Source organism: Carettochelys insculpta, chromosome 10, assembly GCF_033958435.1.
Source record: "Carettochelys insculpta isolate YL-2023 chromosome 10, ASM3395843v1, whole genome shotgun sequence".
Lineage (NCBI taxonomy): Eukaryota > Metazoa > Chordata > Testudines > Carettochelyidae > Carettochelys > Carettochelys insculpta.
In genome coordinates this window covers 5466634-5494113 of record NC_134146.1, presented here as the reverse complement: position 1 = coordinate 5494113, position 27480 = coordinate 5466634, and the positions used below count along the sequence as shown (strand labels likewise).

Below are 27480 nucleotides of genomic sequence, written 5' to 3'. Positions count from 1 at the left end.
AGTTCTAGATAAATCCCATGCAGGGTTACTTCATTGCCTTATATTTGTTGTTTGGGAACTTTTAAAACTCAAATCTAAATTTAAAAGTTCAGCAAACTGTACAGGTATCTATATTTAGAATTATCCTAGGTGTGATTATGTTATATTGTTCAAAAACAAGAAGTCCTGTGGCACCTTATAGACCAACAGATATTTTGGAGCATAAGCTTTTGTGTGCAAAGACCCACTTCATCATAGGCATGAGTTGGGAGGAGGGTTTCCAGAGATGGATTTAAAGAGGGAGTCTCAGTCAAGGGGAGGGCCGGAGTTTAGTTGTTGTTCTTATTTATTATCAGTGTGGTTTCTTCCCCTTTGCAAGGTGCCAGTTGTGCCAGGTGCAATACAGACTGTGTCTTCAGAAAGCTTGTTATTTTCTTTTAATTTCCTCTCCATTTTTGCTTGGAAGTCTGTAGCCTTGAATTTGTGCGAAACATTTTGCCATCTCTTTTATTTTGCCTGTGTGGCAATCTAATTATTGATGGACTGGGAATCAGGGTTTAATAACTTAATAATAATAGAGGGAAAATACCAAATAAACCCACTCGATTTAAACTACTTGTGTGTGGCAGCATTAAGTTGATTTTATGGGCAGCATGTGGGACGGTGAACATGCGCAAAATCAAATGGATAAAATTCAGTGTTGAGAAATCGATTTTAATAATTGATTTTTATCTCATAGTGTAGACGCAGCCTCAGAAACCCTTTGACAAGATTCCACACCACAGGCAATTAACCCAAGTAAATTGTCATAGGATAAAAGGGAAGGTCTCTCATGGATCAGTAACTGCTTAAAGGGTAGGAAACAAATGGTAGGAGTAAATGTTCAGTTTTAACAATGGAGAAGGACACTTAGACAGGGTCATCCAGGGATCAGCGCTGTTGAGCATATTCATATATGACCTGGAAGAGGGGGTAAAGGGTAAGGTGGCAAAGTTTGCAGAAAATTACTCATGATAGTTAAGTCCAAAGCCGACTGCAAAGGGTTGCAGAGGGATCTTAGAAAACTGTGTGACTGTGCAAGAAAATGTGTGATATTTGATGTTGAAAAGTGTAAACTAATGACCACTGGAAAATATGATCTCAACAATATATACAAAATGATGGGGTCTAAATTGTTACCTTTCAAGAAAGAGACCTTGGAGTCGTCATAGATATTTCTGTGAAAACAGCAGTCAAAATGGTAGCAGATACTTAGGAACCGGTGGGTAAGTGATAGTTAATAAGACAAAATATAATGCAGACTATACAAATCCATGGGACATCTGTATTTGGAGAATTGCATGCACTTTTAGTCATTCCCTCTCAAAAAAGTTGATATTAGAATTGGAAAAAGTATAGAGAAGGGCAACAAAAATAATTAGGGGTACGGAACAGCTTCCATATTAGGAGACGTTAAAAGGACTAGGACTATGCATCTTCAAACAGAGATGACTGAGGGGAGGTATGATCAGAGGGCTGCAAAATTATGACTGGCATGGAGAAAGTGAATAAGATATTATTTACTCCTTTAACACAAGGACTTGGGTCTTCCAATAAAATTAATCGGTAGCAGGTTTAAAACAAATGTTTGTTCATGCAAGAATAGTCAATTTGTGGATCTTATTGGGGATCTTGTGAAGCCAAAATTATAACAGTTTAAAAAAATTATGTAACTTCGTGGAGGATAGGACCCTCAACAGCTATTACTCCAAGTGGTCGGGGAAACACCCACATGCTCTGTGTGTCCCAAAATCTGCCAGTAACTTGGATTTGAGGAGATGGGATAGATCACTGACTGACTGTCCTGTTCCCTCTGAAGTATCTGCAACTAGCAACTGTCAGAAAACAGGATAATGAACTAAATGGACCTTTGGTCTGTCCCAATGGCCATTCTTATGATTTTATGTTCTAACGTTTTTCAAAATATCTCTCTCAAATGTTTATTCCAGGAGGACTTGTTGGTATTGAGGAAAACTGTGAAATCTTTTCTGGCCGTCTGCCAGCAGTGCCTATCAAATGTCAACACTCCAGTTAAAGAACAGGTAAAAGAAATGTTGCTGTGTGTTGTTTACAAAAGCTGGATTATTTAAGCATAGTGAGAGTCAAGAAGAGGCTTTTATTAGCTCAGTCTTGAGGTGGAAACCATCTTCTGTGCCATTCCTTTTAATAAACCAAACTGTCCACAGAAAACTCTGAGAGGTAGCCATATTAGTCGGTATCTGTAAAAACAGTGAGGAGTCCTGTAGCACTTCAGTAACTAGTAAATTAACTCGGACACAAAAGCTTATGCCCTAATAAATCTGTTAGTCTAAGCTTCTACAGGACTCCTTGTTGTTTGACCCTGAATGTGTTTCTATGGAATGTCTATATTACAAAGTTTTGCCACCAAAACTAATGTTGACAAGTTTGCAAAGAGTATCCACACTTGCTCCCTCTGTCAACAGATTGTATCCATGCTTTCAGCTTCTTCCTGGACATAGTGAGCAAACCACTGTTGATATGTATGACAGAGTGCCCTGAAATACAGTCTTTTGCTAAGTGTTGTAGGAACATGGAATGAAGCACAGCACATCTTGGGACCATGCAGTATGTCCCATCATGGACAGGACAGGAACCTTAGGTGTGTCTGGGCCCACTGTTTGTCTCTGGGAGTCTTGGAGTTTGGAATGCAATGAAGAGTGTGGTCAGCTGAGGATAGGGGCTCAGGAGACCTCACCAGCACTACAGGGAGAACACCACTTTCCTTGACTGCAAGCAAATTAGGGGTTCATAGGGCAGGAGCCCCTGGACATGAGCCCCAGGGCATGAATCAGCCCAAACTACGTGATTTTTCTAGTGGCTACAGCTGCAAGGAGTGATCTCTGTGGGCACAATCTCATGTGGTGGGCTCCAAAGAGAGGAGTGACCACTCATTTGTCTCAAGAATCTTAGGAGAATCTTTGTGGAGGCAGGAATCTGATGATTTTTGACTGCAGTAGAGCGACTCACTCTGAGGTTTAACAAAGTACTGACCCCCTTACAGGAAATGAGTTCTGGTGTTTGCCAACTTGGAGGAGTTATGTTTCCTGACTGAGTATCATGCTCTGAAAAGCTTTGATTCTTCACATACATTCCGAGTCCAATAGTTCTTTTTGTTGTTAGAGATTCAGGGTTGAAACTGGTCAGTCTGCATCAGCTTTAGTCTATTAGATACAACCCAGAGTTGCACGTGACAGAAAGGTCCAATCTGATGAAGGTCAGTGACTAGACTTATTTTTGTGCCCTTGTTCCGTTAGCCAGTTTTCAATCCTAATTGGCCTATAAAAGGTTCCTTGAGTCTGTGCAGCCTCCTCCCACTGATCTAGGAGTCAAGTATCTGGAGAGGGTGGAGACAGAATTCTGGCTGAGGAGCGGAGTCAAGTATCTGGAGAGGGTGAAGACAGAATTCTGGCTGAGGAGCCAAGCCAAGTCACGGGTCAGAGCTAGAGTCAAGCTCAGGACACCAGGCAGAAGGTTAACCAAAACTCAGTGTTGAGAAGCCTAATCAAACCTCAACCAGAGTTAGGAGCAGGTCTGGGAGCCAAAAGTCTAGACTGGTGCTGAGGTGAAAACTGGAACAAGGACTGGACGCAGGAGTTGGGTGCAAGCGTAGCTGGAAGTGTAGAATGTATTGAGCTACTGCTGCTACTTCTAGGCTCATGTAGCAGAGCACAAGCTCTTCTGCCCAATCGGGACTCATAGTCCTTTGGTGAGGGCTCGTTGTGTTCTGATGAGCTTGCTGGATTTCCTGCCAATGAAGCTGGGAGCCGGCTGTGTTCCTGACACTAATGACCAAGGCTAAGATTTATTCATGGCTATTTTTAGAAAAAGTGAATGACAGGTGACTGGCAGTAAACAAAAATTCATGGCTTGTGATCTGTCCATGACTTTTATGACCTGCTCATGACCACTCTCTCAATAGCTCCTGGCATCATTGCTGCTCAGGCCTCCACCAGAACTGATTCTGGGGTGCTCCCTGAGGCTCCTGCTCCAGCCACTCTTGAGACTGATGCTGTTCCATGGATCACTCTCGGAGCTGATTATGGGGCACGCCCTGAGACCACTGTTCCAGCCATCACTAGGACCACTCCTGCTGGGGCACCCCCTAGAATTGCTTTTAGGTGCTTCCTGAGGCCAGCTGTACCAGCTGCTGCCCAGACTCTCCACAGGACTAGCTGCCTGAAGCCTCTGCTGGAGTGGCAAGTGCAGCTGGCCCAGGGGCAGTGCAGCTGCAACTGGCATTGCTGGCCCCAGGGCTGTTTCATCAGCTGCTGGTGCAACTGGCTGAGGGGTCCCTGATCAGCAGGTCCTAAGGTCAGCCGCACGGGCGGCTGCATATGCAGAAATCACAGAAAAACATGGAATTGGTGATCTCTGTGACAAAACCACAGCCTTACTAAGAACTCCCCTCCTTTTGTTTCCATTCAGTGCCTAAAAAGCAGCAAGTGTGTATGTCATTGGCAGTTCTCCATATTCAAGAATTTGTGAATTTAAGGTTTTTCCTAAAATTGTCATCTTCTGCAGTTAACTTTGAACATTTTTTATCGAGAAGATTTATGGTAACAACACATAAATCTCTACATGTAGCAAGAATCAGGGATTTTCTTAAGGTTTTTTTTATCTTCTTCCCCAGCTAGTGCCTTAACTCATCCACCCATCATAATTTTATTTCATTTTGAATGTTCCAGTTTTCTACCTAATTACTTTTAAAGGTAGCTTATCCCTCATGATTTTACTTAATATATAATTCTTTGAATCAAGTTACATCTTTTATCTGTTTTCCCCAGTAGCAGCACCTCAACTTTAGGGAGGCAATGCAGTTGAATGTACAGAACACTAGACTGGAACTCAAATTACTTTTATCAGGAGTCTGTCACTAGTCTGCATCATGACTCTGAGCAAGTCATTTCAATGCTGTGTGCCACATTTTTCCCATCTGCAAGAAAATAACTTGCCTCTGTTGCAAGTACTTTAAAGAACTATGAATGAAACAGTACGTGTTGTTAAAGTTACTTCACTGTTGTATGTTTTATTGAAATCCTCCAGAAGCTATAGAATGTCAGGGCAGAAGTCTGCCCCAGTTTGTCTGCGCAGCAGAAGTAATTCCCTGCTGTCTACTCAGCCGTGCAGACGTAGTGTATAACTTCCACAGATTTCAGGGAGAACTGGGCAATTTTTGATCTTTTATTTCCATAAGATAATGAAACTGTGATATAGGTAGTCCGTCGTGTCTAACGATGACATCTTGAGCTTGCACAGGCTCATTGGTTGTGGTAGAAGCTGTGGTAGATATTTGCTTCTTCTTTGAATGTCCCTGTGGGTACTCCACATTAGGTGTCGGGCTCACCCCGGCGCCGCAGGTCAGATCTTCCAAGCAGTTTCTGCCAGACCGCGCATGCGCCGGTGCGCGCCGCTCCCTTGCGCACTCCTGGCCACGTGCGCGATCTGGTCCCCGCCAGTTCCTCTTTAACCACCATCGGCTGCAGACGGAATCCGCTCAGGCTACGGCCAGAGTTAGCGTATTTAATGTTTTTAATTGTTTTAAAGTTTTTTCAGTCTTAGATTGTTAGTCAGTGGTTGTTTTCAAAAAAAAAAAACAAAACCAAAAACAAAAACAAAGGAAAGGAATTCACAGCTTCCAATCCTAGTAACAAGCGGAGCACTGGAGGCCAGGAGCCTAGGGCCATTAGCCCTCCTGCCGCGGCAGGCTTTATCCAAGAGGGGAACAAGCACAGAGAAGGTGCTAAGTACCCTATTAACAACTCAAAGACTCACCACAATGTCCTCTTCAGGATTCAAGAAGTGTGAGTCGTGCCACGAGGCGATGCCAACATCTGATGGGCACAGTCAGTGTATAAGGTGCTTGGAGGAATCCCATGTCACTCAGAAATGTTCCTTCTGCGCCAAGTTAACAGCCAGAGCAAGGAAGGACAGGGAAATGCAGCTGAAAATGCTGCTGTTCGACAAGGCCCTCCAGCTGGATGTGCCGGAGCGGCTGCAGCAGGAGGGACCCTCCGGGGCCCATAAAAGGAAAGCCGCATCCCTAACCCCATCAGCGCAAAAACGGAGGAGAATCTCCCCAACCCGATCCCTGCCGGCAGCAACAGTGAGCGGGACAGGTGGAGCGCACAGCCCCCAGCCGCAGCTACAGCTGATCGGCGGCGGCGCGGAGACACACGTGGCGGAGGTTCAGCCTCCAATGATCAAACAGCCGCCCCGTACCGCTGGCAGGGCAGCAGCCAAGCAAGCGCCAGAACCGGCGGCACTGCAAACAGCGGCACCAACCCCCGGGGAACCGGCGGCGCAGAGCGCGCAGGCACGCAACCTGCAGGCACCGGGGGAGACCGCCCGCGCGGCACCGCTGAGGAGCGTGCCGAGCGCGGTGCAGACTATGGGACCAAGATCCCCGACGCGTCAGGGGGCGGAGCCACCCCCACAGGGGAGGGGAAAGGCAGCACAGAAAACACGGCACCTCAGTCCCTCTCCAGACAGGGCTGCAGAGCTGCTTTCTCTGAGCCCTCCGCTCGTGCTGCGGACTCCAACGAGAAGGCAGGGGTCACCCCTAGCCTATCCGGAGCCCCCATCTCCATTTCTACAGCCAGCCTCCCCATGGCTTGGACCACCTTCGCCCTTCTTGGGCTTCGAGCCATTTGAGTACTATCACAAATCGGTCTCTCCAGCGTCCCATGTCTCCAGAAGATCTCGCTCCCCCAGACGTAGGGGGTATGCACCAAGGGAATGGTCCAGGTCACCATCCCAGGAGCAGTGCCCGTGTTGCCATGGTCGCCCCTATTATCTGGGGCATGGACACCATAGGCATACTACCAGGGACAGATCCCCACAGACGGTCCTGTATCCCCAAGGGCAATCATGAACGGGGACAGAGACTCAAATATCTCAGGGAGAGTTGGTTCTGGAACCCCGGGATTTTCCCTCGCAAGTTTCTAGCGAGCGGATGTACCACCATCAACAGGACCCGGAGGGGTCCAGAGAGGTGTACCCTAGCGGTTCCTCGCTGTCCTCCCCGGATGAGGCTACAGCCCCGGGGGAAGTCCATCCTCTGGACGATCTCAAACAGTTCCAAGAGCTGTTTAAAAGGGTGGCCTTCACGCAAGGCATCCAGACAGCAGAGGTGCAAGAGAAGCACCATAAGCTCCTTAAAAATCTGAGACCTCCGGCCTCCTCTAAAATAGCCATACTGCTTGACGAAGCAATCTTGGAGTCCGCCACCACGATATGGCAGACCCCTGCGACTATTCCGCCTGTCCATAAGAGAGCAGACAAGAAATACTTCGTGCCAGCGAAGGGCATGGAGTTCCTATTCAGCCACCCACAACCAAATTCTTTGGTGGTAGAATTGTCTCGACAGAGATCAAAAACGTCTCAGTTCAAAACAGGGGGAACGGACAAAGATGCCAAGAAGCTAGTGCTGTTCGGCAGAAAGGTCTACTCCTCCACTCTACTGTTGAGAATGGCGAATTACGCAGCGCATCTAGCGAACCACAATTTCGACAACTGCTCTTGGTTAACCTCCCTCATGGACTCGCTTCCAGAGGACAAGAAGCCGGTGCTTAAGGCTATCGTGCAAGAAGGCTACGTGGCCTCAAGGACGGGAGTTCAGATCGCCCTGGATGTTGCGGACACAGCAGCATGCTCAACAGCTACGGCAGTGGTAATGCGAAGGGAGTCCTGCCTCCAAACATCGGGTATACCGAGGGATCTGCAGGCGAAGATCGTCGATCTCCCCTTCGACACGCAGAAGCTGTTTGCTGAATCAACTGACTCGGTCCTTCATTCCAGTAAAGACTCGAGCCACTCTTAGGACCTTGGGGATCTACACCCCTCCATACAGAAAGAAAAAGTACTACCCTCAGCAAAGGCGGTACCAGTATCAGCCACAGCGTCCCCAGTACCACAGGGGTTACGAGCACGGGCGACATAAACAGCATCAACAATATAGAACTCCCAGGCAACGTTCCCAACAGAGCCGTGCGTCCTCGAGGCAGGGCCAAAGGCCACAAGTTTGGCACACAGATCCAGGGCTGCGCCATCACTACCATCGCACAATGTCATCCGAAGCTGTTATTCCACCATCGCCTCCGACCATTCTACGACCAGTGGCAAAGGATCACCACAGCCAAATGGGTGCTGGAGATCATAGCCACGGGGTACGCGATCCCCTTCCAGTCGCTCCCACCGCCACGACCTCCACCCAGGCCCCACCTGCAGGATGCCTCCCACGAAGCGAGACTCAAGCAGGAGGTAGACCATCTTATGCTCATAGGGGCAGTGGAAAGAGTGCCGGAGCAACTGCAAGGGAAAGGGTTCTACTCCAGATACTTCCTCATGGAGAAAAAGACAGGAGGCTGGAGGCCCATCTTTGATCTTTGAGGCCTCAACCGGTACCTGCGCAAGCAACGCTTTCGGATGATCACACTCAGCTCCGTCCTTACGGCACTGGACGATGGAGATTGGTTCGCAGCCCTCGACTTACAAGATGCGTATTTTCACATAACTATCCATCCGGCTCACCGACGATTTCTCCGGTTCATGGTAGGCAAAGAACATTTTCAATACAAGGTCCTACCGTTTGGCCTCTCCTCGGCCCCCAGAGTCTTCACCAAGACCTTGGCAGTGGTGTCAGCCTACCTGCACAGACAGGGGGTATTTATATTCCCATATCTGGACGACTGCCTACTCAAAGGGGCCTCGAAGGAGGAGGTACTACGCATGATACGCGTCACAGCAGGCACGTTCTCTTCGCTCGGCCTGGTTATCCATCTGGCAAAATCAAAGATAGACCCCACACAGGACATAGAGTTCATAGGAGCATGCATAAATTCTATTACAGCGAGAGTGTATCTACCAGAGACACGCTTTCGGGCCATCGGCCCCCTCGTGCAAGTGACGTGCTTCCAGCTGCTGGGCCACATGGCAGCGGCGACGTTCGTAGTACAGAACACCAGGTTACACATGCTCAGCATGCAGCACTGGCTGGCGAGCGTATACAAACCGGCAGCACACACCGTTCACAGGGTGGTGTCGCCCACAACAGAGGCGCACAAATCCCTGCAATGGTGGGTAAACCCCAAGAACATGCTAACAGGGGTACCCTTCCACCAACCACAAGTATTGGTTTTTCTTACTACAGATGCCTCCCACATAGGGTGGGGAGCACACATGGGCGAAGAGGTGACGCAAGGACTGTGGTCCTCCACGGAACAGTCACTGCACATAAATATACTAGAGCTCAAAGCAGTGTTCAACGCATGCAGACACTTTAGAGACCATATACAAGGCAAAGTAGTCGGGATCAGTACAGACAATACCTCCACCATGTTTTATATAAATCGGCAAGGAGGAGCTCGGTCCTGTGCCTTATGTGCGGAAGCAGTCCGGTTGTGGAACTGGTGCATTGCCAACAATATAACCTTGAAAGCCTCGTACTTACCAGGCGCTCACAATGTGAAGGCAGACCAGCTGAGCAGGCGTTTCGCACTCACGCACGAGTGGCAGATCCGTGCCGATCTGCTACGACCGATTTTTCACGCCTGGGGCTTTCCCCAGATAGACCTGTTTGCTACTCAACACAACAAGAAGTGCCCACGATTCTGCTCCAGGGCAGGACTGGGACGGGGGTTCCTGGGGGACGCATTCGCGATCTCCTGGAGGGGCCCCCTGCTTTACGCTTTTCCTCCCACAGTGCTGATCCACAAAGTCTCGCAGAAAGCCAGGAGGGAAGGAGCCCGAATGATCCTGATAGTACCAACGTGGGATCGACAGCAATGGTTCCCCCTACTCCTGCGCATGTCGGACCGTCCACCGATGCCCCTCCCGGTGGTGCCGGATCTGCCCACGCAAGCCCAGGGGTCCATAGTGCATCCGCACCCCCAAGGCCTGCGCCTACAAGCGTGGTTAATCCATGGCTCAGCTCCCTACAGAGCACATGTACGGAGGAAGTGCAACAAGTCCTAGAAAGTAGCAGGAGGACTTCCACCAGGAAGACCTACAAGCAGAAATGGACTCGCTTCATGGCATGGTGTTCTACCAAACAGTTAGCCCCCCTTTCGGTGCCTATACCCGTAATATTAGAGTATTTACTGGACCTCAAGAGAGGACTCTCACTATCCTCGTTAAAGGTCCACCTTGCCGCCATTTCGGCGTTCAGACACGAAGAGGAAGGGCACATGGTGTTCGCCCATCCCATGGTTACCAGGTTCCTCAAAGGGTTGGTAAACCTATACCCGCCTCGGAAACCGCTTCCACCTTCGTGGAACTTGGACCTGGTGCTTAATGCGCTAACGGGACCACCGTTCGAGCCTTTAGCCACGGTTTCCCTCCGCCTCCTTACAATAAAGATGACCTTCCTTCTCGCAATCACGTTAGCTCGCAGGGTGAGCAAGCTTGCGGCAGTTATGGCAACGCCACCCTGCAAAATATTTTCCAAGGAGGCGGTAACCATACGGCTGCATCCAGCCTTTGTTCCTAAAGTTTCTTCTGAGTTTCATATTAACGAACCTATTGTTTTACACTCGTTTTATCCAAAGCCTCATAGCTCTAACAAAGAGGCACGCCTACATCTCCTGGACGTGAGGAGGGCGCTAGCCTTCTATATAGACAGGATCAAGTCCTTCTGGAAAACGGATAGACTCCTAGTCTCTCTCGCTCCCAAATCGAAAGGAGAAGGTCTCTCTTTGCAGAGAATTTTGAAGCACATCGTATCCTGCATAAAAATGTGCTATGAACTCAAAAAGACTCCTTTACTGGCCATGCCCAGGGCTCACTCCACTGGGGCGGTGGCGGCATCAACAACCTTTTTCAAGGGCATTGCGCTAAAAGACATTTGCAGAGCGGCAACCTGGTCATCCAATGACACCTTCGCCAAGCACTACGCCCTTCACAGGGTATTCCAAGAGGATACCCAGCTCTCAACAGCGGTCCTCTCGGGGACAAGCTGCACATGATCCGATTACCCACCTCCTATTTTGGGTTACTGCTGGGTAGTCACCTAATGTGGAGCACCCACGGGGACACTCAAAGAAGAAAGAGAAGTTACTCACTGTAGTAACGGTGGTTCTTCGAGATGTGTCCCCGTGGGTGCTCCACCACCCGCCCATCCTCCCCTCTTCGGATCTCTGTTTAGTGTTTTGCAGGAGCATCCGAGGCGGTTGGTCAAGGAACTGGCGGGGACCGGATCGCGCATGTGGCCAGGAGCGCGCAAGGGAGCAGCTCGCACCGGCGCATGCGCGGTCCAGCAGAAACTGCTTGGAAGATCTGACCTGCGGCGGCGGGGTGAGCCCGACACCTAATGTGGAGCACCCACGGGGACACATCTCGAAGAACCACCGTTACTACGGTGAGTAACTTCTCTTTACTCACCCATATCACTGTTGGGAGTTTTGTTAATTCTTATTTTCCTTTTTCCAATTCTAAGTTCAAGGCAGTGGTGTCCACCTGATGCTAGTGGAAAGGTGGCAAGCAGTGTCCTGTCTGAAGTCAAAGGTGTAAAATTTTCGAGTTTTGAAAGTTCCATGTGATTTCCTTCACAATGCAGGATCCCAAGAGTAACAATCAATCACATCTTTGCATTATTGCTGTGACAATGTCCCTTGTCAGCCCCTGTGGGTCTCTGCACTTCCTGGCGGATCTATGCTACCTCAGAGACTCACGGAGGACCCCTTTTTGCCCAGGCCCTTCCAAAGGCAAGGGTCTCTGCTTAGCGAGCCACCCTCATCATAGGCAGGACTAGTATGGGGAAAATAATACCAGTCCCCTTGCAGGCCCGTGCCTGCTCCAGTAGAGTGATCCCTCTGGGGAAGGGTGGGGGGAGTCCAGACCCACCCTCTACCCTGGACTCTGGCCCAGGGTCCCTATGAGAACAAGAGGCAACCGGCAGGGCGTTCACCCCTGCCCCAAAGTAGTAGCCTCACCCTGGGCTGCTTTGCCCACCGCTTCCCCGTGGTAGGTTCTCGCTCTGCTCCTGCTCTGTTCTTGCTCTGCTCCTCTGGTAAACCTCCCAAAACCTTCCCACCTGCTACCAGATGGGGAGCCTTTTATAGGGAGCACAGGGCCCACCTGACCAATGAGGGCCTGGGCCTAGACAGGGAACAGAAACGCTCTGTCCTCCAGGCTGCGGGGATCCCGCCTGGGGAGTCCCACAGTTGGGAGGTGAGTACTGGGGGACAGGCAGCCTTTGGCTGCTTTGACCCCATCTGGGACTGTCTTTTGTCCCCTTTCTTGGGCCAGCTTCCCTTTCCCTGCCTTGGGCAGGTTGCTTCTTTCCTCCCTCCACGCCACCCTTCCTGGTTAGTTTCTTCTGGAGCTGCTGGGTGGGTGGTGTGGGAGCACTCTTGCTCCCCTGCCTCTTGGCAGGGAAGGGGGTACCCTTCCCCCCACCTTTTTCCATTTTCTGCGGGGGGGGGGGGGGGGGAATTTTCTGGCCCTTCCTTTGGGCCCACTCTTTCCATCTACTGGCTGCTGCATCCTCGCTGCTCTGGAGGAGGTAAGGGGCTTTTTTGGGCGGTGGCCGGGCTTTCCCTCCACAGCTTGCTGTGGAGTGGCTGGAGGGGGTGAGTTTAGGTGGGGTCCCTCTCCATCAGGGCTCCACAGGGGTGGCTGTGTAGTTGGGGGTGGGGTGTTAGGGTGTGGTCCCTGCCCCACCCCTGGAGCCACTGGCTTCTTTGCCTCCCCCCCACACCCAGCTGCCACTGGGGCCCTCTCCATCTGGGCCCCATGCTAACCATCTGCCCCTTCCTCTTCCCTCTGTTTCTGTGAGGCTCTGCAGCAGCTGCTGTGGGCCCACCCGTGGGCACATCCCTCCCTTTGTACCCCTGCCCCCCCCCTTTTTGGTTGGCTCTGCCACCCCCTTTCTTCCCCCTCTTCTCCCTCTCCTTGGTGCCTGCGAATCCCCCCCTTCTTTTGTTAGGTGCCTGAGCCCCTTCCCCTTCCTTGCACTCACCTCCCCACAAGCACATCTTGAATTCCCCCCACATCCCAGTGCAGAAGCAGGAGCCATCTTATCATCTTGTGTTGGGAGTTGTGGCCTTTTTGTGTTCCCTTTCCTTTGTTTTTTTTTCTTTTTTCTTTTACCCTCCTGCCCCACCCCTGCCTGTGCAGGTCGTCAGCCTGGCTGGTAGGGGAGGGGCAGCCATTTTCATTTTCTCTTTCTTTTTCCCCTCTCCCCTCCCCCACTAGTTAAAGGCCCCACTCCCTTTTTTTCACAAATCCTCATACCTTGTAAAATGGCCTCCCCACCCACTGGGGGGTTGTCCATAGATGCTCTCCTCCCCCCTTCCCCTCCACTGTCACTCCTTCCACCTCTGCAGCAGCGGCCGACTTGTCCAGGGCTGCCGGGAACTCTGTGACGGTTGAGGGCGCGGGCATGGGCTCCGGGGCTCCTGCTGCCCCTGCCATGGCATCCTCCTCTGGTGACCCCGCCCCTAATCCACCCCCCCAAAAGGGCGGGAAGGGCCAGGGGACCAAAAAGGGCAAGATCCCTGCCCGGAAGGCCAAACTTCCCATAGCTGGGCCTTCCACCCCAGCTGCTGATGCACCTGCTGCAGCCCCTCTTTCCCTCCCCCCTGCTCCCACCACTGATCCTGAGGACTCGGATCCCCCGGGTCGTACGCCCAGGTGGCGGCAGCCGCCTTGCACTCCGCTCCTTCCACCTCCGCTCAGAATACCATCCCCGACAGTCATGGCCCCTTCCCTGCCCTCACCAGGAGGCACGGAGTCCGCTGCCTCATGGTGTCGGCCTCTCCCCATGGGGAGACCTATGTGTGGGCATTGATGGGGCCCGCGGCTGTGGTGGCGGTCTCTCGAATGTTCGGGAAAATTGTCTTCTTCCTGGCATCAGAGGCCGCCGCACAGGAGGTGGTGCAGAGGGGCTTGGCAGTTGGGGGCATCTATGTGCCCCTGGAGCCACTTGAGGACCTGGGCGTGTGGGTGGTTTTCTCCCCTGTCCCTCCCTTTTGCCTTTCCTCACCTCCCTGGGATGACCCTTGTTGGTCCTGAGTCCCCTCCCTCTTGGCTTCAAAGACCCCGCCCTATGACACGTGCTCTCCTTCCGCCGGCAGGCGCGAATCCAACTGCCGCTGGCGGCAGCACAGGGCAGGGTGGCCCAGGAGGGGACTATACTGGTGCCTCATCAAGGGGCCCAGTACCAGGTCTTTTACACCTTGTGGGAGGCACGGTGCTTCGTGTGTCGGGCAGCGGGGCATGTCCGGAGGGATTGCCCCCTGGCCCGACACGAAAGAGAAGAGCCCAGGACCTCCTCCGACCCGGGGGGGTAACAGCTACATGACCAGTGACACCCCGACCGCGACGGGCCCTGGGACCACCCCTCCTCTTCCCTCCCCGGACGGAACCATCGCCGCTCGGGTGTTGGAGGATGCCCAGGCACATGGTGAAGGGCAAGAAGAAGCAGGCGCCGGCGCCCAAGCGGGCATTCAAGCCAGGTCTGTGGAGGAGAGGGAGGCAGGGCTGGCAGCAGGACCCGGACAGGGCCCACCCCAGGGCAGGCCGTCCCTCTCCCTCACTGTCCCATCCTCCTTCTCCTTCCCTCCGTCCTCGTTGCCTCCGTCCCCTGGTCCTTCCTCCTCTACCACTGAGCCTACCTCTCTGGAGGACTGGGTATTGGTAAGGGGGAAGCTCAAGAAAAGAAGTGCACGCGCCCGGCACTCCACCCTGTCGGAGGACGGGGTGGATGTGTCACGCAAAGCATTAACAAGAGCCACCAGCCCTGATCCATCTGCTAAACCCCTGACTACTGACCATCTGCCGGGGGTGAGTGAGGCCGCCGCGGCAGCAATGGAGAATATCGCCCCTCCTGTCCCGGAGCCCGAGCCCAAAGGGGCAGAGGGGGCTTGTTGTGAGCCCGTGCCCTCCTCCGACACCCTTCCGGCCGCTGCCCAGACCACTGTTGTGAGGTGCCCGGAGGAGATGAGCCTCGGCCTCACCCTCCTCTTGCAGGAGGTTGAGGCCCTAGGCCTTACGCTGGCTGCTCTGGACGTAGGGGGTCTGCTGCTAGAGGCCTATGGGCCAGCCACCCACACCCAGCTGCCCCCCTCACCTTCTCTCTCCCCACCTGCCAGTGATCTCCCAACCATTATCCTCCCTTGTTCTGGGACGTCACAGGGTGCAACCGCCCCCCCAGCTGAGGATCAGCTCCCAGCTGTAGCTGTCCTGCCCCCGGATGTCCCGGAGGGATTTGTGTTCCCCTCGTACCCTGCCCGCCCCCAGTATCAAAAACCCCAACGCTGACCCCTCCACCTCACTGGTGCCTGCTGTTAGATGCAATGGCACCTCGCCCTTATCCCCCCTTCCCCTCTTGCCTCCTGGAAAAGCCCCCCCTCCCCACACCCCTCTTACTCATACCCCCACTTCCACCCCCTCTTCCAGTCAAAGTCCCGTCCCAGATACTGTGCCCCAACCCCCTCCAGACTCTCCTCCTCCTCTCTCTCGCTCCGCCTTCCCCTTCTCTCCACGACACTCACCCTCCCCCCAATACATTCATCACCTTTGCCCCCATCCCCATTCTTCCTGCACCTCCCCTCGACCCTTGTCTGCTCATAACTGCTCCCGAGGCCGCAGTCCCTCGGGAGGCCCCCTTTGTCTCACCCTCTCCCAGCACCTCTGGGGCTGCTCTCCCTCCGCCACCCCTAGTCCTCCCAAAATCAAGCCCCAGCTACTGCATGACCTTCCCTGCCAGCCGCGGAGCCCAAAAGGATACGAGGCTGAGGGGCACTCAGGACCCCAAGGCCTCAGCACCCCATGCGCTGGCGGACGAGATGCACAAGTTCTTGGAGGACGTTCGCAGCTCCAAGAACAAAGTAGCTCTCGCCCTCCAGCGCTGGGGTGACTTCCATCTCATCCTTGAGTCCGTGAGGGCCTTTCTGAAGGAGGGCAAGGGGACCGGGAAGAGGGACTCCACGGCCTACCAACGGGCCCGCGGCTTCCGTGATGCCCTAATCACCTATGGCGTCGGCCATGGCTTGCTGCGCGGCCCCACGGGGACCACTGGCGTTCCCTCCAGCGAGGATCCTCCCCAGCCCTCTAAATGCCGCTGATCATCTTTACCACCTTGAACACCAGGGCCTGTGGGTCGGGTCTCCGCAGGTGCCGGGTGCTCGGTCACCTTCCTCCAGGAGACCCACACTACTCCGGCCGCCGAAGCCCAGCTGGCGGCTGGAGTGGGGAGACGGGGTCCACCTTAGTCACCTCTCGGCCCATTGGGGCGGGATGGCAACCCTGTTCTCCCCAGACCTGCAGCCCAAGGTGCTGGGGAGTGTCGAGGTCGTGCTAGGCTGCCTGCTGTACCTCCGGGTACGGGTGGAGGGGCTGCCCCTCCACCTCATCAATGTCTACGCCCCAACATCTGGCCCGGAGAGAACATCCTTCTTCCAGCAGGCGGTGGCCTTCCTTGACTCCATCGATCCTCACAAGTGCCTGGTCCTCGGCGAGGATTTCAACTGCACCCTCGAGGAACAGGACCATACGGGAACGGAGCAGTGCCCGGCCGCTGCGGACGTCCTCGGGGAGCTTATCAATCATCGCTCCCTGGTGGACATCTGGCGCAGCCACCACCCGGGTGAGGACACCGTCTTTACCGACGTCCGGGTGGTGGGCCACAAATCCATGCACTCCCGGTTGGACCGCATCTACATCTCTCGCCACCATCTCTTGCAGGCCCACTCCTCCAGCATGCAGCCGGCCCCCTTCTTGGACCACCACTTAGTGACCGTGAAGGCTTCCCTCTCGCCGGGGAAGCGGGGGTCGGCCTACTGGCATTTTAATAACAAGCTGCTGGAGGATGTGGGCTTCGTGGCGTCCTTCCAGGAGTTATGTCTGGCCTGGTGCGGGCAACAGTGTGCCTTTACCTGGCGCGGCGGTGGTGGGATCTGGGAAAGGTGCGCATACGGCTCTTCTGCCGTGACTATACCCAGGGGGCCAGCTGGTGGCAGGATGCGTTGATAGGACAGCTGGAGTGGGAGGTTCTTGAGCTGGAGAGGCGCCTGGCTGCCAGCCCCAGAGATGCATCCCTCTGCGGCATGTACCGGGAGAAGCGGAACGAGCTCAGGGCCCTTGATGCCCTTTGGGCACAGGGGGCCTTTATGAGGTCGCGGATCCAGCTCCTTCAGGAGATGGGCTGCGGGTCCCGCTTCTTCTATGCCCTGGAGAAAAAGAGGGGTGCCAAAAAAACATATCCTCTGCCTCTTTGCGGAGGATGGCACCCCTCTTACGTATCCGGCGGAGATGCGCGAGAGGGCTCATGCCTTCTACGCCACCCTTTTCTCCCCGGATCCAACCGACGCCGACGCCTGCAGAGTGCTTTGGGACCGACTCCCTTCGGTCAGCACGGGCAACCAGGACCGGCTAGAGTTGCCTCTCACTCTGGCTGATGTCTCGGAAGCCCTCCGTCTCATGCCCACCAACAAGTCCCCAGGCATGGACGGGCTGACTGTGGAGTTCTACTGCGTGTTTTGGGACGTCCTCGGTCCAGACCTGCTCAGCGTCTGGGCCGAGTCCTTGCAAAGCGGGGTCCTCCCCCTGTCATGCAGGCGGGCCGTCCTCACCCTGCTGCCCAAAAAGGGGGACCCCCGTGACCTTCAGAACTGGCGTCCCATCTCGCTCCTCAGTACGGACTACAAGATTATCGCTAAAGCCATCTCCCGTCGCTTGGGGTCCATGCTGCAGGACGTGGTCCACCCTGACCAGACCTACACCGTCCCGGGCCGCACCATCTTTGACAACCTCTATCTGGTCCGGGATCTCTTAGAGCTCAGGTGTAGGGATGGTCTGTTGTTCGCCCTCCTGTCCCTGGATCAGGAGAAGGCGTTTGACAGGGTGGACCATGGGTATCTCCTGGGCACTCTGCGGGCTTTCGGCTTTGGACCCCATGTCATCAGGTTTCTCTGGGTGCTGTACACTGCCTCACAGTGTTTGGTCAAGCTCAACTGGATCCTGACCGCTCCAGTCAGCTTTGGGCAAGGGGTGCGTCAAGGCTGCCCGTTGTCGGGCCAGCTGTACGCTCTGGCCATTGAGCCCTTCCTCCATCTCCTTCGACGAAGGTTGATGGGGTTGGTGCTCTGTGAGTCAGAGCTGCGGCTGGTTCTGTCAGCGTATGCCGACAACGTACTCCTTGTGGTCCAGGACCCGGGAGACCTGGTGTGGTTGGAGGCCTGCCAAGCCGTTTACTTGGCAGCCTCCTCTGCCCGGGTCAACTGGGTGAAGAGCTCTGGCCTGGTGGTTGGGGCTGGGTGGCAGGCAGGCCACCTACCACCTGCGCTTCAGGCCATATGATGGAGCGTGGGTCCGCTATCCTATCTAGGCGTTTTTCTATCTGCCACGCATCCCTCTCCGCCGGAAAACTGGCAGGGTTTAGAGGGCAGGGTGGCTGAGCAGTTGCGGAGGTGGGCGGGGCCGCTCCAGTGCCTCTCCCTACGGGGGAGGGAACTGGTGCTTAACCAACTAGTCCTGTCCATGCTCTGGCACCGTCTCAACACCCTTGTCCCACCCTCCGGTTTCCTGGCTGCCCTCCAGAAGGTAGTTCTGGAGTTCTTTTGGCCAGGACTGCACTGGCTCCCTGCAGGGGTTCTTCATCTCCCCCCGGAGGAAGGGGGCAGGGCCAGACCTGCCTACGCACTCAGGTCCATGTCTTCCGCCTCCGGGCCCTTCAGGGACTCCTTAACAGCAATAGTGCAGATAGTCCAGCATGGACCAAGCTGGTGCACGCTTTCCTCCGTCGCTTCCGAGGGCTCCAATACGACTGGCAGCTCCTTTATTTGCCTTTGGGAGGCCATCCACGAGACCTCTCGGAGCTGCCAGCCTTCCACCAGAAACAACTCCGCACCTGGCAGCTGCTCTCAGTCTCCAGGTCTTTAGGGGCCGCCACGGGGGAAGACCTCCTTGTGGAGCCCCTGCTACACAACCCATACCTCCATGTGCAGGCAGTGGAGTCCCCCGCGGTGTGCCGGAGGCTGGTCCTCGGTGGAATCACCAGGGTCGGAGACCTCCTGGACTACGGCTGGGGAGACTGGATGGAGGCCCCGGCGCTCGCCCAGCGCATGGGGCTCTCCACCCTACATTCTCCCCGGCGTGTACTCAAGGAGGTGAAGGCCACCTTGCCGCCCTCTGCTCACGTCTACCTGCGCCGGGTCTTGCGAGAGGGTGCACCCCGCCCCCCTCTCACTCCTGGCCCTCCGGATCTCTCCGTGGGCCCCCGGCTCCGTGAGCCTTCCTGCCCCCCTCCTCTGCGTCATCCCAGCCGGCTGCACACCTTGCAGCCGGTCCCCTTTTGAACTGCGCCCAGACATCATCTGTACACGCTCGTGCTTCACACGCTCCACTATCCCACCCTCATGTCCCGCCCAGACCACAAGTGGCAGGACCTTCTACCATCTTCAGAGGGTGGGAAGCCCTGGTGGGCCAGCCTTTATTCTTCCCTGGTCCCGCGGCCCACCGGGGACATCAGCTGGAGAATCCTGCATGGGGTGGTGAGCACGGGCGTGTACCTGGCGCGGTTCACCCCCCACCCCCAGATACCTATTTCTTTTGTAGCACGAGGGAGACCCTGGCGCACATTTACATTGAGTGCATCAGGTTGCAGCCCCTCTTCCGGCTCCTCCAGAACCTCCTGCTGAGGTTCTGGCTGCACTTCTCCCCACACCTCCTCATTCTAGCACACCCCATTTATGGCCCCACTAAGTCGCGGGACCTCCTCATCAGTCTCCTCCTGGCTATGGCCAAGGTAGCCATTTATAACACTCGGGAGAGGAGGCTGGCGGCGGGGAAGTCTGTGACTGTTGGGCCTATTTCCGCTCCGCTCACGAATCCGGGCAGAGTTCCTTTGGGCAGCGTCCACTGGCGCTCTCGACACCTTTGGGGGGCAGTGGGCGCTGTCCGGGGTTCTCTGCTCGGTGTCCCCTTGTGGTTCCCTCATTTTAAACCTTTGACCTCCACTCCCGTCCCTGTTTTTTCTTCAGTTGTCTCCCGCACTCTGTTGGGGCCATGGTTTTTTTTTTTTTTTTTTTTTTTTTAAAGGGATCCCTCTTCTATTAAGAGGGGTCTTTTAGTCATGGGCGGGCACAGCCCGCCCACTCCCTGGTCTCCAAATAGACCCAGTATACTGTCTTTCTAGAAGGCTCCAGAAGCTTCCAGGTAAGGGTCTACCACATGCACATGGACAATTACCAGTTAGTGGTAGGAAAATATCTAGAAGTTTTGTACACAGCATGTTTATATTGTAAAATGACCTAGACCCGTATGGGTTAACTGAATGCAGTAACTTTGTGTTTCAGGCTTTCATGCTGCTCTGTGATCTCTTGATGATTTTTAGCCACCAGCTGATGACTGGAGGTAGAGAGGGTCTTCAACCTTTGGTGTTCAATCCAGACTCTGGACTACAGTCCGAACTCCTTAGCTTTGTGATGGACCATGTCTTCATTGACCAAGATGATGAGAACCAAAGCATGGGTATGTTTAGCCATCACATTCTCTACTTGTCTTCTCTCACTTGACACACACATCTGTGCTCTGAAATATATCAAATTAAGTTTGTTTTGGTGTTTGTGGGGTTTTTTTTGGTCCCTTATTTTCTGATTTATAAAGTGAAATTGCATAATGAATTTTTATTAAGAGAATGGGGCAAAAGTATAAATTGCCGTGGCATATGCCTATAACAGCATTTGTCCTTAATTACTGTAATTTTTAATGTGTCTGTGTTCAAGAGGCTTCAGTCTCAGACCAACAGTAAAATACATTTAAATGTATCTTTTAGAAACATACAATAACTCCAGTTAGTTGGTGTTTGATTTCCAGTAGCCCAGAATTACCTTCTTCTGTGCCTCACAAACGCTGACGATAAGCAAAACAAGTTGTTACAAGACATTTTTTTCATTAGCTGATATTGCTCCATCCCTGTTACTCTGCCTGAGCTCCACTCCCCATTAAAGAGTAGGAATACATATCCTTTGAAAGCTTGAAAACAAAAAAGTAGTCCAGTAGCACTTCAAAGACTAACAAAACAATTTATTAGGTGATTCACAAACCTGTCAGCCAGCACTTTAATAAAGTGGGCCATTCTGTTGATGACTTGAAAGTCTGTGTTTTACTGAAAAGGGATTTTCACAACCGTTTGTAAAGAGAGGCTTCTGAATTCTCTTTTATATTCAAGTTTGACACATTAACATGGTTTGAACCAGGATGACAATTTTCTAGGTCATTATAGGGGCTCTTTTACATACTTTGCTTTATTTAATTCTTGACTCCCCCCACCCCTTCTGCCCCTCTGCTCTCTGATTTGCTTACCTTGATGATAATTTTTCTGATTTGTCAACCTTGATTACTATGCTTGGTTCTCTGTGCCTTACCTATTAAGTGTGTTCTGGTATGGCTATGATCTGAAGCAGTGGGTCTGTCCCGCGAAAGCTCGTCACCTAATAAATTATTTGTTAGTCTTTAAAGTGCTACTGGACTGCTTTATTGTTTTCGTAGTATATAGACTAGCACAGTTATCTTTCTGTTACCTTTGAAAGCTTGTTTGTGCTTATAGTATTTGTGATAGTGGTGGCCGTGGAAGTAATTAATGTTAATATTGGTGAGAAAAGATGGTCCAATGCTCAGGGCATTCGCCTGGACTCAGAAGACCCAATACATATGTCCTGTGAGATTTGGGAAAGACACTTAACTTTCCAATCCATCAGTTCCCCATCTTCAAAACTAGGAACATTACCACTTCACAACCTCACAGCAATGCTATGTGGCGAAATACATTAAAGAATGAGAGGCCCAAACTACAGAAATGGGGGACATAGAATTATCTTAAATTGATAGTGGTAGTGCCGACTGGGTGACAGTGATCAGGCACCATTGTAGTAGGAGGCACTGTCCGCCTATATTATAAAACCTGTTATTAAAACTGGAGAAAATTCAGTGAAGAGCCACAAAAATTATTCAAGGGCTGGAGAAAATTCCTGACAGTGGAAAAAATTAAGAGCTCAGTCTGTTTACCTCATCAAAAAGAGGGTTGAGCAATATCATGATTACAGTATAAGTACTTTCACAGGGAGGAAATACCAGCTGATAAAGGGGTCTTTAGTATATCAGAGAAAATCAAGACAAGAACCAAATGTTGGAAGATGAAAACAAAAAATTTTGAATTCATATTAGGCACACATTTTTAACAGAGTGGTTAACCATTGGGACAAACTATAAAGGGAAGCTAAGTTATTAAGCTAAATCAAGGGTGAAATTAAATGGCTTCTGATATAAAGAAGGTCAGAGTAGATGATCTTATGGTCCTTTTCTGGCTATAAACTTTATAAATTTATGGAAAAAGTGATCTCTCCGCTAAAAAGTTCAGATCCTAAGTGTATGGTAAGAGAGAAGAATTGGCAAGACGCAGCTAGCAAGAAGAGCGCAAGGTGAGACCATTAAAAATAGTGTAAAAAACAACACACATGGTACTTTTTTCAGTGTGGCTACGTCTACACGTGCACCCAACTTCGAAATAGCTTATTTCGATGTTGCGACATCGAAATAGGCTATTTCGATGAATAACGTCTACACGTCCTCCAGGGCTGGCAACGTCGATGTTCAACTTCGACGTTGCTCAGCCCAACATCGAAATAGGCACAACGAGGGAACGTCTACACGGCAAAGTAGCACACATCGAAATAAGGGAGCCAGGCACAGCTGCAGACAGGGTCACGGGGCGGACTCAACAGCAAGCCGCTCCCTTAAAGGGCCCCTCCCAGACACACTTTCATTAAACAGTGCAAGATACACAGAGCCAACAACTAGTTGCAGACCCTGTATATGCAGCACGGACCCCCAGCTGCAGCAGCAGCAGCCAGAAGCCCTGGGCTAAGGGCTGCTGCCCACGGTGACCACAGAGCCCCGCAAGGGCTGGAGAGAGAGTATCTCTCAACCCCCCAGCTGATGGCCGCCATGGAGGACCCCGCTATTTCGATGTTGCGGGACGCGGATCGTCTACACGTCCCTACTTCGATGTTGAACGTCGAAGTAGGGCGCTATTCCCATCCGCTCATGGGGTTAGCGACTTCGACGTCTCGCCGCCTAACGTCGATTTCAACTTCGAAATAGCGCCCAACACGTGTAGACGTGACGGGCGCTATTTCGAAGTTACTGCCGCTACTTCGAAGTAGCGTGCACGTGTAGACGCAGCCTGTGTGTCCCTGTTGGTACTCCATGGCTACGTCTACATGTGCACGCTACATCGAAATAGCTTATTTCAATGTAGGGACATCGAAATAGTCTATTTGGATGAATAACGTTTACACGTCCTCCAGGGCTGGCAACGTCGACGTTCAACTTCGACGTTGGGCAGCACCACATCGAAATAGGCGCTGTGAGGGAATGTCTACATGCCAAAGTAGCACACATCAAAATAAGGGTGCCAGGAACAGCTGCAGACAGGGTCATAGGATGGACTCAACAGCAAGCCGCTCCCTTAAAGGGCCCCTCCCCGACACAGTTGCACTAAACAACACAAGATCCACAGAGCCGACAACTGGTTGCAGACCCTGTGCATGCAGCATGGATCCCCAGCTGCAGCAGCAGCAGTCAGAAGCCCTGGGCTAAGAGCTGCTGCACACGGTGACCTTAGAGCCCCGCAGGGGCTGGAGAGAGAGCGTCTCTCAACCCCTCAGCTGTTGACCGCCATGGCGGACCCCGCTATTTCGATGTTGCAGGAGGTGGATTGTCTACACGTGCCCTACTTCGACGTTCAACTTCGAAGTAGGGCGCTATTCCCATCCCCTCATGGGGTTAGCGACTTCGACGTCTCGCTGCCTAACGTCTATTTCAACTTCGAAGTAGCGCCCAACACGTGTAGCCGTGACGGGCGCTATTTCGAAGTTGGCGCCGCTATTTCAAAGTAGCGTGCACGTGTAGACGCGGCCCATATAAGATATTTTCTGCGCCCTGCACTTATAATTGGAGATTTTCATCAGCAGTACCCAGTGGTGGTGCATGATTGGTACATGACTTGTGCTAAATGTTAACTGTTGTGTTCCTCCTTCTGTCCCTCAGTTTCTTCTTTACCATCATAGGCATAAGTTGGAACTTGAGCAGCTCCATAATTTCCTCACTGTAACAGTTTGTCCATGTCACACATCAAATTTCTTTTTCTTTAACTCCCATTCTCATTCCTTAATCTATTTTAAAAAAATCCTTTTTCTTTTACCTTCAGCACCTCGTGGTGCGTCAAATTAACAGTCATGCCTGGCTTCCTGGGATACAGAAGATGCCACTCATGTCTGCTTTCTCTACCTATCTTCAATGGCTATGCACAATGCCATTGCTGCCTGGGTGAGGCACATGTCCCTCAGAAATGTGCCAACTGAAGAAAACTATCAGCAAGGTTGTTGAAAGCATGGGGCTTCCAACTGAAGCTGATCTTAATGGAAAAGTCACTTAAACAAGCTTCAAATCCAGAATCTAGGTCTTCACTGAGACAACCGTTGGATCAAGGACCTTAAAAAAACCCAAGCAGCCTACTAAGCATAGGCTCCCATTCTCACTTCACAGAGAACAACCTACGAAAAAGTGTTATTTGGGCAAAGTACCAGCAGCACTGACTACTGTGGAGCTTGATGCACCGGGACCATCAGAAATTCAGGTGGCCCAAGGAGAAAAGGCTAAAAATAAGCCTGTCCCTACTTCTGGTGTTTAGGCAAATCACAAGCTCAAAACACACAAAAGAAATCTGCACCAACCTCAGCAAAGGCACCATCACCACCAAAGATGCCACATGCCAGAACTGTTGGTGCAGATGGCAGTGCACAGTCAGGTACTGACATTTGTGGTGCTGCCACCTCTTAATATATTTGTGGATCTAGCTCTACCCTCTGCTTTTTTGGTATCAATACCACCCCAGTATGCAAAGCTCAGACTGTGATAACCACATACGGGAGCTTGACACCATCTTCTTATTTGACAAGAAAGAAGAGGTGCAAGTGGCACTGTACGTGTACTCCTCCCACCCCCTAAACAACATTGACAGACTCCTCCAGTATCGACACAACAATGGCAATCATATCCTTGGAGACCCCCGGTACCAGTGCCATCTACTTGGCCATATTCCAACCCCTGGGCTTATTGTAGATTACAACCCCAGGCTATTTTGAAACCATGAGCCATTCAATCATCCTTTTCCTCACCTCCTTCAAGATGGAACAAGAGGAGGACTTGGAGGAACCTGATGAAGGGCTCAAACAGGAGAGTTATGCCACCAGCACACATTTCTTCTTCTTCATCCAATGAGACTGTAATGCCGCTGCCACCACCAACCACAGGTTCTTCAAATTCTTTCAAGAACTTTTTTTTTAAGTATAGCTGACTCTCTAGATATCTCACTAGCTGAGCTCCTAAAGTCACAGTATAAGCTCACTGAAATCTTGCACATCTCCCTGTCAAGCATTTATTAAACTTTACCCTATAGAACGCTATTTATCGACCAACACATGCTTCATATATTCCATCTTGAATGTGTGTCATAATTGTTCTCTGAAGTCTGACCAGCTGCAAATGGCTGTTTGGACCTGTCACCTTATTTGGAGCCCCCCCACAGGGACACCCATCTCTAAGAACATCAGGTGCTGCAAGGTGAGTAAGCCTCTCATCTTCGGGATGGCCTTTTCATATTTCACAGAATCACTACAGAGGTGAGCTTTAAGAAAGGTTTTGGAGGATCTAAAGATGAAACTACCGTTCTTTCTTGTTTGTCCACCTTCCTTCCTTCCTGTGGAAGGAAGAAAGCATTTCCTTTGATTGACGCAGAGGAAGGTGGTGTTTTTCAACATCCAGGTATTATGTTCCCGTTAACTCTTGTTTGAACAGTGGTTTGAAGTTGTAAAGTGTTATATTATAGCTAAACATTTTCTTGTTCTACTCTTAATACTGATTGTGTTTTTCCTAACAACTGTGTGTTGTAGTATTCACTTAAAACCTAATGGAAGTGGAGCTTATACTTCTGTCTCACACCCATGCTTTCTGCCCCATATCTCTGTTCGGATCTGAAGATACCTGATCTGTGATTGAAACATAAGGAGAGAGGAATCTTCCACCATAATAAAGGAGCAGATTATTGTGCAAAAATATCAGGAGGCAGATCCTGAATTTGAAAATCATATGGTGAAAATGTGAGGGTGACTCTTGCATTGTCACCATCTGAAAACACCCAGTCTTCGAAATCTTTGTTCTTCTGATAGAATGTCACTGCTTGTATTCAATGGTCTTTTACAACCTGCAAAACTTAATCTGATCCATACAGATTCGGTTCAGGTGGTGTCTGGAAAGGCAGACAAATACCTTTCATATCCCAAGGTGATTTCTAACATTTCCCCACATCCAGTCATGAAGTCTTTGGTTATAAAGGCTGCTGAACAAAGATCTAAAGATAGGCAGGTTGATTCTGTTTCAAATAAGATTTCCTGGGGAGAAAAGTGTCTCTTCCTCTACTTTTAGATTTAAAGGTAATGCATTATCAAGCTATAGTGACACACTACCAATATTATCTTTGGGGAGAAATGTCCATGTTCACCAAACCTCTCCAACATAAACAGAGAAAAATCGCATGTGTTGTCATTAGAGAGGGGATAGCAAGTTGCAAATCATTGCTTGATTATTGAGATTCTGCAATTACAGCTGTAGCTTCTGCATTTTCCATTGGAAGATATGTTTGACTTAGCTCTTCAGGGCTTCCTCTCAAACAATTTCAGAACTTGAGCATCTCCCCTTTAGGAAGAAAGATAGTTTGGTTCCCAAACACATGAATTTCTGGAAACAATGAAGGAGACCTGCAGTGTCTGTTTCCAGATTCCAAGATGACAAAATTCATCATCTTCCTCACATTACCCAAAGCAAATGAAATTGTCAACAATATCATCCTGGACAAATCTTCTCAGCAAAAGAAATGGAGCTTCAAACCACAAACAGAAGTTGAACCAATTATCTTCAATACCTGCTGTTCAAGGCCTTAGGTCCCTAGTTTGACATAATGACTGAGAGCTGAGATCCAGTTTTAATCAGGGTTCGTTTCATCCCGTTAGTAGACCATCTGCATAAATTTTTTTGGTAATAAACATCTATTGCCATGGGCAAGTAATTTTAGAAATTATTCACAAGTGTCAGTAGAATTCAAAGTTATTCCTCCTCTCAATCCCTTCCTTTGATCCCTCTCCAGGGATCCTTTTTAGAATACCCTAGGTCCAAGGTTCTTTCCATTTACTCTAGCTGAGGCCTCACCAGGGCAAAGTAAAGCAGGACACTTAAGCATATGACACATTAATACTTTCCAAAATATTAATCTTTTTCAGCTTTATTACATTGTTTACTCATATTCAATTTGTGATCCACAAGAAAACCCAGATTCTTTGCTGCCTCATAGCTGGATGTTCTCCATTTTGTACATGTGCATTTGAT

General features: G+C 51.3%; 1 protein-coding gene across 1 annotated transcript in view; it reads left to right on the top strand.

The window, feature by feature from the left end:
- STAG1 (STAG1 cohesin complex component) overlaps positions 1 to 27480 on the top strand; it is a 331084-nt gene that overhangs the window by 269034 nt on the left and 34570 nt on the right. The window contains exons 24-25 of the mRNA XM_075003885.1: positions 1968 to 2060; positions 20334 to 20508. Coding sequence (XP_074859986.1) covers positions 1968 to 2060; positions 20334 to 20508 — 268 coding nt within the window. The remainder of the gene's footprint in view (positions 1 to 1967; positions 2061 to 20333; positions 20509 to 27480) is intronic.